The 12,320-nt window shown below is 35.1% G+C and overlaps 2 protein-coding genes across 2 annotated transcripts; one reads left to right on the plus strand and one right to left on the minus strand.

The window, feature by feature from the left end:
* The first annotated feature begins 495 nt into the window (after positions 1-495).
* On the plus strand, positions 496-1,168 carry LOC130500905 (uncharacterized). Its single transcript, XM_056995828.1, has one exon. The coding sequence runs from the start codon at positions 675-677 to the stop codon at positions 1,122-1,124; it is 450 nt and encodes a 149-aa protein (XP_056851808.1). The 5' UTR covers positions 496-674; the 3' UTR covers positions 1,125-1,168.
* A 5,223-nt stretch (positions 1,169-6,391) lies between these two features.
* Positions 6,392-8,150, minus strand: LOC108852756 (glycosyltransferase 6). Its single transcript, XM_018626243.2, has one exon. The coding sequence runs from the start codon at positions 8,003-8,005 to the stop codon at positions 6,698-6,700; it is 1,308 nt and encodes a 435-aa protein (XP_018481745.2). The 5' UTR covers positions 8,006-8,150; the 3' UTR covers positions 6,392-6,697.
* Between the last annotated feature and the right edge of the window lie 4,170 nt (positions 8,151-12,320).

Genomic DNA, 12,320 nt, shown 5'->3' on the forward strand with positions numbered 1-12,320 from the left:
ATTTCAACGTTACAGCTCTCATGTACTAGTTAGAAAGGGACAACCCAATAACTTTGTTTGGTCAATGCAGACTCATTCAGACTCCATTACTTCAAGCTTAATATAATATTGATCTCGTTAGAAACGTTGAAATTGTTATATATGATAAAAAAAATGGTTCAAATACGTTAATTTGTCTCTAAGTATTAGTTAGCTTAGCTGTTATACGTTATTTCAATTAGTTTCATGGTATAATGTTCACATCTTCTATTTTCATATTTTGAAGTCAACTGTTGAGTTTACATTTTTTTCTCTTGCACATAATATAAAAATAGTACAATGGGTCTAATAATTTGGGGATCACAATTAAATAGGCGCCCCATTTGAGAGTAAGATAACCTTTATTTTGATTGTCATAATAAAATTTTAGCTTGTTAGTATGGTTTACATCAAACTCTCAACATCTCATGTTATAAAAATTTAGTCAACGAAAAACTCGTGCTATACTTATTAAATACTATGATATCTCCGTACGCAAATGCCATCAACCATATTTTATTAAGTTTGATATCAATTGCTAAATTTCCCGAGCGAAACTTTGTAGTACTAAACTAACTTCTCTTCTCTGTTTAAATACAGCTTTCTTTTTGTGTGTTTTGGAAAAGTGGGAACTTTGGAATCTCTTGTAAGAAAATATGAGCACGAAAAAGGAGACCAGGCTACGGAAGTACATAAAGGTTCCCGTAAAGATTTTGGTCAAAGCTAGAGACTTGTACATACAAAGCATGAATCAGTTATCTTCCCATGACCTTGGCGGCACCATGTCTTTTGGAATACCAGTCTGCTCCGTAAGCTCTCTCCCACGAAGTCTAAGCACAAGCCACTCCCAAAATTCCGCGAGGGCCATAGAGGATCGTGTAGCTCAGCTTGTAAGATCCGCATCAGCTAGGAGTACGACCGTTTATACGTGCCATGGACCGCCCATGAAATTGAGGAAGGCAAAGAGTGTGAGAAGTTGCGATGATCATCACAGGTTTGAGAGAATTGATGAGACAAGTCCTTTGATTAATTTTGGGAGTAATCACAAGATGACTCAAAGGAGTAAGAGTTACAGTGTTGCTAAGTATACTTACGCGCTCCAGTAACTATTGTATGTAATATTCCGTTTCTTGTGTGGTTCAGTGTAGGGGTGGGCGTTCGGATACCCGTTCGGGTTCGGATCGGGTATTTCGGATTTTCGGGTATTTCGGTATAGGAGTATAAAACCCGTTCGGGTATTTCTGTACTTCGGGTCGGGTTCGGGTATTTTTAGTTCGGGTTCGGTTATTTCGGGTCGGATTTTCGGATATTTAGATTTTGCAAAAAAAAATTAACTTCTTCATTTCTCAAGTTTTTTTCTTTTAAAAAATATAAATTTTACTTAACTGATATTTTATTTTTAATACATTGAATGATTTGAAGATAAAATCTTAAAAATAAAATACACTAATTTGATTATTGTTTTAAAATTTTAGCTGTAGCTTTTGCTAATGCATGAAACTAAAATTTGGACATGCATTTTAAGCATTTTAAGTGAGCAAAAAATCAATTTTCTTGCAATTATATGTATATTATCTAATTTTAAACCATGTGTATAATTAATATAAGTATTTTGAATAAAATTAGAGAAGTAAATTATGAATATATGGTTAATAGTACATAAGTTCGGTTATTTTCGGATATCCATTCGGGTTCGGGTATTACCCGTTCGGGTTCGGATATCCAATCTCTCATAATTCAATACCCGTTCGGGTATTTTGCTACTTCGGTTCGGATTTCGGTTCGGGTTTTTCGGGTCGGGTTCGGGTGCCACTTCGGATATCGGGTAAAGTGCCCACCTCTAGTTCAGTGATTGAGTCATTGGGTCTCTTTAATTGATTAAAGAGTGAAACAAATGTGTGTGTACTGCTTTACCATATTGTTGTAAAAGTGAAAACAAAAATGTCTAACGTAATGTCGTTTGTATAATATTTTAAACATTCCATTTTCTTCCATATATAATGAATTAGTCTTCTCTCATATATCGTTATTATTATAATTAATAGATGTGTTACGTGTACGCAAATACACAAGGTCCTATTATACATGTGCTTGTGATATGATATCTAACCAACTAGGCAGCTAGATAGTTAGATATGTACATCACCTGTTAGGATTTAAACCTTTGCTAGTGCTTTAAACTTAGATAGAAATCAATATCAAAAGTTGCCTTAATTCACTTAAACCAGAAAAGTGTTTCACAAGAACAAAATTAGAGATTATAAGCTAACAACTAAAACAAACGAACACGTTTTCTGTTTGCTTAATCCCTTGTGCTTTCTCTCTCTCTGTCTCTCTGTTGTTCTTCTTTTATCGGATGCCCTTACAAGCTTAGATCACCTCTCTATTTATAACTTCATCACCATCTTAATTTTCCTATTCTCTGTTGCCTTAGTACGTCGTCTTTGACCGACACAATATAAATGGAAACTAACTTCTTTTCCTTAATGTGTTTTCTGTAGGATTCTTGTTGGGCTGAATGGGTTAAGACAGAATTGGGCTTTTTCTCTACAATCTCCACCTAAAACCCATATTCTTGCCCTCTCTCTCTCTCTTGTCACCACCTTCAATGATTCTTACGAAGCTTTCACGCTTCCATCTCTTTCCTCCTTTGATCTGAGAATCTCATGAGACAGTGATGATGTCTCTCCGACGAATCCTTCCGTCTCCGGCGAGTACTGTCTCTTCACCCTCTCTCACTTTGATTCCTAACAAAGATGACCTTTGCATCTCCAATGAAGATTACCTATGACCAGAGCCTGTCTCACCCCGTGAACTGTGAACTGTTGAGTCTCTGATCAGCTTCACATCGTCCTTGTCTTTAATCCCATCCATGGTGTATCTCTGCAACTCCGACATGCTCCACGCAAATGACCTTTCAACGCAGTGAACAAAACCACAGATGTCTAATTGCTTATCCTATTCCTCTGTAGGATAGCAATTCAACTTCTCAAATCTTCAACTCAACCTCCTGTAAAATCGCATCATCTGAACACCAGCTTGTTCTTCATCATGAGATGCCCATAATCTCCAAGAAGCTCGCGAGTTCTTCATGGTGACTGGTGAATCTCTATTTTACCTACTGGTGGTGATCGATTTAATCTGTCTTACCGGTGATACTGCAGCTTTCCGGTAAGATTCTCTGACTTTTGAGCCTGCTTTGAAGATTTTCACTTTTTTTCTTTGAGAAGTTGTAAGCTTTAACTCCCGTTTGATTTTGACAGTCGTTCCTGCGTTTACGGTGACCCTATGGAAACTCCTCTCGTTCTCTGACGAACCCATTTCGACTTCCACTTTCTGGTAAGGTACTTCACTTCCCTCTAACTTGATTAAGATGATGCCGGTGATGTTATACTTATTTGGTGATCTGCTTTGTTTTCCCGGCTGTGATACTCGTCTCCCTTCAGCTCTCCTTGGTGATTATCCTCCACCATAGCAGCTGTTTAAGACGTTCTCCCCTCTCCGGTTCCTCTCTCCCTGACCTAAATACTCGTCTCCCTTCAGCTTATCTTGCTGTTTAAGACGTTTTCTCAGGTCATTCTTTGAACTTTAAATTTCTTTTTAAAGTACCTCATCCGTTGCTTTAGAGCTTTTGACAGTAACTTTTCTTGTGTTTCAGCTGCTCCACCTTGAACTGAAACTTCTGCCTCGCACCTATGCTCACAGGTAACTCTCTTTAAGCTCCACCTCCTTGAGTTTTCCCATTATCAATATAAACACGAAACTGACTCGTTTCACCTCCTCTGTCTCTGCGAGCTTTGAAGACAGCGTTTGATAATGGCGTTACCTGGAGCGTCTCCCTTCTTAGGCGGAAACGCAGCGAACCTGAACCTCTTGTCCAGGTACTGCTTCATTTAGAAAATCTGTTGGATTTTTCTTGGAATGAATCTTAGATAGCGTTTGATTCTCCTTGACTCTATCTCCAAAGATACCCTCTCCCAATATATGTGACACTTTCCTTACAACTTCATTCTTAAGTTGTATGTCTACGTCCTCTTCTTTTCCAGCCTTCCAAACCTCCTCATAGGCTTTTGTAGTATTAAGCTCTTCAGGTGCAGCCAAAACGTGTGCTAAGAGATCACCATCCTTATGCCTTACTTCTTTTGCAAACAAAACATCATCCCTTGAAGATTCTGTCCGAGATTCTTCGTTGCTCGCCTTAGACTCAATTTCTTTTGTTTTCTCTGTTAAGAAATAGTCTCCACCTTGAGCTGATGTGTCTTTTGTTTCAAAACCGTATGGAGTAGGTCCCTGAATCAGATTTGTAGCAAATGTCACCGTCTTTGACGACTTCTTTCTGATTTCTTTCTCCACTTTAGGCATGTTCTTGTTACTTTTAGCAATTGTACCTTGTAGATAATAAACTCCATCTTGATATTTTCCTGATATCACCCTCTTATTATCTTTGTAGAAGTGCACCATGAAATTGCTTCCTTTATACTTGCATCCTGATTTTTCTAACATCCCATAGGAAATTAAATTTCTTCTCACTTCCGGTATGTATCTAACACCCGTGAGTATCACTTCAGAGCCATCTGAATTCTGAATCTTTATTTTCCCAATTCCTTTGATGTCGCATTGAGTGTTATTCGCCGTTAACACTGAACCACCGTTGAACTCCTTGAGATCAAACATTACCTCCTTGTTTGATGTACTATGATAGGAACATCCAGAATCCATGATCCATTCTTGCTTAGTGTCTTGCACACTAGCTGTTAACACTAACGGTTGCTTTGGCTCTGTCGCAATGTTCGCAGATTCTCTATGTCTCCTCTCTGGACATTCCCTTTTCCAGTGTCCTTCTTCCCCACAGATAAAACAACTTGTTTTGTTTTTATCAAACCTTTGCCTTGACTTAGATCTGCCCCTGCCGTTAGTTCTTCCTCTGTCACCCTTTTTCTCTGCTCTGCCCCTTGACTCCACGTACAAACCCTCTGCATCAGACCTGGATTTATTCAACAATCCCTTCTCCTTTAACTCCACTTCCTTGGAGTATGCTGAATTAATCACGTCGTTCATCGTAAGAGTTTCTTTTGCTGTTCCGTACTTGAGCGTGTCAACTAATGAATCAAATTGCTGGGGCAAGCTAGACAGAACTTGAATTGCCTGGTCTTCATCGCTGATGTTGATGTTAAGACTTGCAAGATCAGAAACTAACTTGAGAAAAATATCCAGATTTTCCTCAATGCTCTTGTGATCATCCATCTTGAAGCTTGCAAACCTTTGCTTCATGTAGATCCTATTAGGAAGTGTCTTCGTTTGGTAATCTCTTTCCAAAGCCTTCCAAACCCCTAATGCAGTTGTCTCCTTCATCACCTTACGCAGAACCAAATTTCCTAGGCTCATGCATATTAGATTCTTTGCCTTCTTGTCCTTCAAAGGATCAACTTTGACGTCCGTTTTATCTTCGTCTTTCTCCGTGTCCGTTTCAGAAGTTGTTTCTGAAACTTCCTGAATCGTTGAATCTAATCCTAGAAGCTCCAACTGCATTATCATCTTGTACTTCCATAACCCGAAATCTCCTTTTCCATCAAACTTCTCGATCTCGAACTTGAACTTTCCCGGTATTGATTCCATATCTCCTCCTAGCACTTGCAATCAAACCTGGATTGCTCTGATACCACTTGTTAGGATTTAAACCTTTGCTAGTGCTTTAAACTTAGATAGAAATCAATATCAAAAGTTGCCTTAATTCACTTAAACCAGAAAAGTGTTTCACAAGAACAAAATTAGAGATTATAAGCTAACAACTAAAACAAACGAACACGTTTTCTGTTTGCTTAATCCCTTGTGCTTTCTCTCTCTCTGTCTCTCTGTTGTTCTTCTTTTATCGGATGCCCTTACAAGCTTAGATCACCTCTCTATTTATAACTTCATCACCATCTTAATTTTCCTATTCTCTGTTGCCTTAGTACGTCGTCTTTGACCGACACAATATAAATGGAAACTAACTTCTTTTCCTTAATGTGTTTTCTGTAGGATTCTTGTTGGGCTGAATGGGTTAAGACAGAATTGGGCTTTTTCTCTACATCACCAATGGTGTGGATGATTTGAGGAAATAGAATATAATAAATTTTACGATAGACTAGTCACATTTTTTCCGATGCATGTTTTTGTTTTTTTTTCGATGCATGTTGAAGCATATTGTGACAACCCGTCCCGTGGAACACCTGCCCATGGACCCCAGGTTCACAGCGCTGCAGCGCACCGACCCCAACCCCTCTATTATGAGATCTCACTATCTCCATAATTAGGTTGTTGGTGAGACTCGAACCCAGGTCCTCACCCTTTAACAGCATTCCCACAGGACAAGCTGTCACCAATTGATCTGCAGCGCTGTGAGCCTGGGGTCCATGGGCAGGTGTTCCACGGGACGGGTTGTCATACATATGATATGATATTAAATAGCTTTGACTTATATTCATAAATTCATAATGTGTTTCAACTAAATGCAAAAGGTTGGTCGTGTCATGCATGGGACATGGATAAAACTTCTACGTCCAATTTCTTTTTTTAGTTTTAGTTTTTTTTCTTCATTTGATCTATCACTAAAATTCTTCTAATCAAAGACTAATGTAATGAACTAGAAAATATTCCAAACCATTTATAATAACTACAAAATTAAACCATACAACAAAAATCACCACGTCTCATCGGGATAATCGAACGGCAGAGGTTGGAGAGGAGAAGTCTTACTGAGATCAGTATGAACGTACCCGTACGCGCGCATCACCTGATTATCAGCGAAATTAAGGGCTCTAATCATCTCATTCCAACACGTGTCACCATCATAACTCGGATTGTGGTCCCCGCTACAAGGCTGACAGCCCGTGAAATGCGTCACGAACGCTCTCCGGCGACTCCCTCTCCCTCCAAACTCGCCCTTCAAAAACCTCTCCTCTCTAAACGCACCGTATCGCTCGCTCACCTTCTCCGCGTGCCGTCTCCGCAACGTGGCCTCTTCTCGCTCCATCTCGAGATACCGCTCCGTCACGTTAGCGAAGAAACCCCCGACGACACCGATCCAATACCCTTGGAAATAATACTCTGCCTCGAGGTATATCTTAGGGTAATACACCTCTTTGTGTTTATACAGCAAATAAATCAGAGCCGTCTGATCATCCGACTCGGGAAACAGCTTATCTTTAAATATAGACCGTTGGATCGGACCCCACTTAGCGTAGTCCGGACTCACCGGGCCCATACTTTTCCACGTGTCGATTAACTCCATCGACCATTGGCAGTTCCTAATAAGGAAAACGCCGGCGTTAACGGCCGTCCAACTCTGTTTATCGTAAATAATACTCGGCCAACCGTGAACGACGAGATTGTGATAACGGTAACGGTGCAACGGCGGCGTAAACTCCATATCGGTGAAAATAGCGTCGGAGTCTACCCACCAAATCCACTCCGCCTCGGGGTGAGCGAGCATCGCCGCCTTAACCGCCGGGAGCTTCGCCCAATACGAATTCATCTTGGGGTGAAGCAGAGAGTTGCCGTAGAAGATGTCGTGGCCGTGGATTCGGCAGTAGTCGACTTTGTTCTTGAAGCACCGGAGCAGCAGGTGGTCTCCGATCGGGTTTTTACACGGAGCCGGTTGAGAACCGGTTACCATCACGATCCGGTTTTCCGAACCGGGTTTGAACGAGGGGTGAGATTCGAGCCATTGCTTCCGTTTCTCGTCCCATCCCGTGATTGGTCTCTCGATGGAGTAGCTTAGGTCCGGATCGTCGTAAAAACCGGGATCTTCCGGGTCGGATTGCATGTCGAAACCGGAGCATTTAATCGGTTCGTTGTCTCGTCGAAATAAGGTGAAATTGGAGGAAGGTGAAAAGATTGAGAAGTAAGACCAAACGAGAGTTAGAGACATGAAAGCTCCGGCAAAGAAGACAGCTCCATCTGAGATACAGACAGAGGTTCTGGTCTTTGCACCGACGTGCTTTCCCATAGATGATGATGAAGATGGAAAATGGGAGAACCTCTAACTGTGAAAAATATTAAAACTACAACGTAGCCGATTTGGGTGGTAAAGTAAAACTCTGAAAAACAGCTTTAGATGTATTGCAAGTTATTAGCTTAGATGTGAGGTGAATTGGTCAACTAAATGTATGGTTTGAAAAATAGAAATTAAGATTATTGACAGAAAATCTTTTCTTATTTAGAGTAAAATCCTGAAATCAAAAGACATATAAAACTAGCTTATTCATAAATACGTTTCCTTACAATGCAGTTTCCACTGATAAAAAGATAAGCTCTATATATAGATACCAATACATATAATTTGTAGCATCATCTCCAAAATAAGAATGATCATTAAAGATCACTATTGAGTAAATTAAATAGTAAGCAAACCTTTGTAATGCATTAATTTTTCATGGTTATTTTCTTAATTAATTTATATAGATTTTTTACGACAATTTATTTATATATAGTTATATAATGTAATATATACATAAAGTGGTGATTTTGGGCCTAAGATAAGATTATCCACAGTTTCAGGTTTTCAGCATTTTCAGGCCAGGATCCATCTTAGTTTTCAATGTTTTCGATTTTGTTACCCAATCTCCTATATCTTTCTTTTTTTCCTTTTTACCTAGCAAAAGTTGAAAAAGTCAATCATGAAAACAGAGCTCTGTATCCATCAAAGACACCTATCTTCTTAGTGGCAGATCTAGAATTTTTTTTAACTCTAGGGCAAAATAATAAATCAATTTTGAAAAAGTAACCCAAGTTTTGCTTGAATGCATAATAATTAAGAAAACTATTATTGGTTAACAAATTTTCAATAAAGTTAAAGTACTTTAAAAGTATCAAAATATCTTATATTTTGAAACATTAAAAAATTTCCCGAGCATTTGATTGGTTCAGTGTTTTGTCGAAATAAGGTGAAATTAGAGGAAGGTGAAAAAATTGAGAAGTAGGACCAGGCGAGAATTAGAGAGATGAAGGCTCCGGCGAAGAAGATGATTCCATCTGAGAAATAGACAGCGGTTCTGGTCTTTGCACCGCCTTGCTTTCCCATCGACGCTGATGATGATGGAAAATGAGAAAACCTCAAAATATTAAAACTACAACATAGTCGATTTGCGCGGTGAAAAGTAAAAACTCTAAAAAACAGCTTTAGATGTATCTTAAGTTGATACTGATTTTGGGGTTATTAGCTTAGATTTGAGGTGAATTAGTCAACTAAAATGTATGGTAAGAAAAATAGAAATCAAGATTATTGACACCAAATCATTTCTTTTTTCGAATAAGATCCTGAAATCGGTCGACATATAAAACTAGCTTATTCATAAATACTAGCTTTTCGCGCGGATATATGTTCTACATGATTATATGTTTTTGTTTGTTGTAAATTTTTTTTTATAGATTATTGAATTCTGTAAAAATTGATGACAAAAAAAAAGATTATTGAATTCTGACATTGGGGCATCTTGTACATTTTGTTTATTGTAAAATTTTAAACTATAACGTTGTATTCTTCTTTTTTTGGTAATATTTTCATTAGACTTGGTGATAGAAAAATAATAGTGTAAAATATTAGAGTATTTAGTTTTGATGTTGTGTGTTTTCATAAAATTATACTATAAATTTAGTGATTATAATATAATTTATAAATTATAATCTGTATTTTTTAAACAAAGTAGACAGAAACAATATAAACTATTGGAAAAGTTACCCAAATACATTTTTAAAAATACAGATCTATAGCAATTAGATATATGAAGTCCAACTGAATAAATTGAATTAGGCCATTTGTTATGATTTAAAAACTGGTAGATCATATTGGAAAAAAACCCAGTGGACCTTAAACATCCTATAGAAGCCCATGTATTTTTATTTTGATGTAAATAATTCTAAATGATATATTGATATTTTCAGGCTGCATTAACCCGGCAATAAGATGGTAACTATATAATATAGTGGTTTTGATTCTGCAGACCAAAAGTAACCAAGGTATTACGTTAAATGAAATTCGATATTGAAGTATAATTATGAAAAGCTATGTAGGAGTGCATGTAATGACTCATATAATTCACTAGACCATGATGAAGTAAGGTCACGTAGCAATTTAATTCAATGTATTATGTTTTAGGAATGTTAACAATATGTAGGAAATTGGGATGGAAAAGTTACGGTTTAGTAATGGTTTAGTTATTAATTGGGATGGAAAGTTACGGTTTAGTAATGGTTAGTTATAATAAACAACGACAGATAGGAAAACTAAATTATTATGTGGTTTATAATTGGTTTTTCATTTCATGAGTTAGTAATCACGCGAAGGATTATGGGTTTTATAAGGAAGAAAAAAACAAAACGATTTGTTTGTTAATGCAGTGGCATTGAGTGTTAATTATTGAGGAAATTTGTGACATCTTATTCGAGGTCATTATTAAGTAAACCAGGAATTTTCCTGCATGTGCAGACTTAATTTTTTCAAAAAAATTATTAATTTATATTTTATTAATTCAAAAATCAACATGATAACTTATTATTTATGTTTTCAGAAAAATTGAATCAAATATCAAAAAATATATATATATATATATATATATGACAAAAAAACCATTAAAAGATATATGTTTATTATTGTATTGAAATTTTAAAAGAAAACATTCACATATTAGAAATAGTTTAGAAAATATATTTATACAAACTGGTTTTAGTTGATTAATATTTAATTAATTGTTTATATGTTATTTTTTAACTCTTATAAGTGAAAAATAAAGTTTAAGATAATAACACAATATATAAGAATCATCTTATTTAAAAAAAAATTATATTATTAATAAATATTTTTTTAATTATATATAAAATTTATTAAGGATAACATTGACTTTAATCACTTAATTATTATAAATTGTTGTATATCTTATTTTTAAGATAATTTGTCATAAATATTTGGAAGAATATACTATAAACAAAACAAAAAAAAGGAGTTCTAAAGATGACATTTTTTTGGTGGGTATTGGATAGACTTTCCATAGCCCAACATATGGTCTGAAGATTAATAAATGTGATTTATTTCAAGACGAAGATTACAGAAGTAGACAAAAACGTCCACGTGGCATTCTCTCGTCATAAAATTTTCTCTGTAATTGTTATGCTGTAAACATAATACGCGTCTTTAAAAGCCTAGCTAAAAAAAAATAGAGAGTCTCGAGCAATATACATACTATCCCCTATATATTAATCCTGGAACATTACAGCATATTTTGTAGCCACGTGTCATCACTAGGATGATTTTCAGAAATCCTTAAAAAAATATGTTGGTCCATACAAATATATATTATACTTTTCATTAAACTAATTATCATATTAATTAATAGTCTTAAATTCTTTCCTTAAATAAAATCTACATAAGTTTATTTCTATAAATAAAAGCTACGAAATTACCTAATATAATTAATATATATATGATAATTAATGATTACAAATCAAAATATTTGATAAAAAAATTTGTATCATCTACATTTTATTTTAATTAATATTATAAAAAAAATCACTTAAACATATTTTAAAAAAATAGATTTTTCATATATGTTATATTTTAAATTTTTTAAAATGTCTATAAATTACCAAAAATTGTAAGATGTTATTAAGATGATATTAGAACGGAACCTGATCCGAAACAAAATATTTGGGATATCGAATATATGTTGTGTGATCTGGGCCCATAACATTTTATTTGATTCCAAACCAGACCACTCAGTTATTGGGCTAAGTAACTTTAATTATGGTTAGATTATAAGCGGAGTAATTGTTATGCGATGCACTAAGCCTTTAGAATTTAAATCCAGTGGCATATCTATGTAATTATTGTGGAAAATTTAGAGTTAATTCTTTTTTTGTACTTCAGTTTTAATAGATTAGATTAATAGAGATAATATGATCGTGTATATAATAAATAGTTATATATAATATGTACTATAATTAAAAAGTTATTTTAATAATTTTATGTTTATCTATTAGATTAGATAATTGAACGTAAATTAATATAATACAACTTTTGGCCAAAAATAATAAAACAGTTCTAATATATATTATGTTGTTATGTGAAAATAATATTTTTAATCATTAAGTTAAAAAAAAAATTAGTTTCAATAATAGTCATATATATTAATATTGTAATGAGAAACTGTATTATATATACATATCGTCAATTTAAAAATTTAAGAGTATAAATATAACTCATCATGATAATTGTTGAAATAATAATATATATATATCAATAAATATTTATAAAATTATTAAGCCCGCAT

This window comes from Raphanus sativus, unplaced genomic scaffold (genome assembly GCF_000801105.2).
Source record: "Raphanus sativus cultivar WK10039 unplaced genomic scaffold, ASM80110v3 Scaffold0057, whole genome shotgun sequence".
NCBI lineage: Eukaryota > Viridiplantae > Streptophyta > Magnoliopsida > Brassicales > Brassicaceae > Raphanus > Raphanus sativus.

What these genes read in the sequence shown, in the direction of transcription:
- LOC108852756 (XM_018626243.2), bottom strand. Translation starts at nt 8,005, where the DNA reads ATGGGAAAGCACGTCGGTGCAAAGACCAGAACCTCTGTCTGTATCTCA.
- LOC130500905 (XM_056995828.1), top strand. Translation starts at nt 675, where the DNA reads ATGAGCACGAAAAAGGAGACCAGGCTACGGAAGTACATAAAGGTTCCC.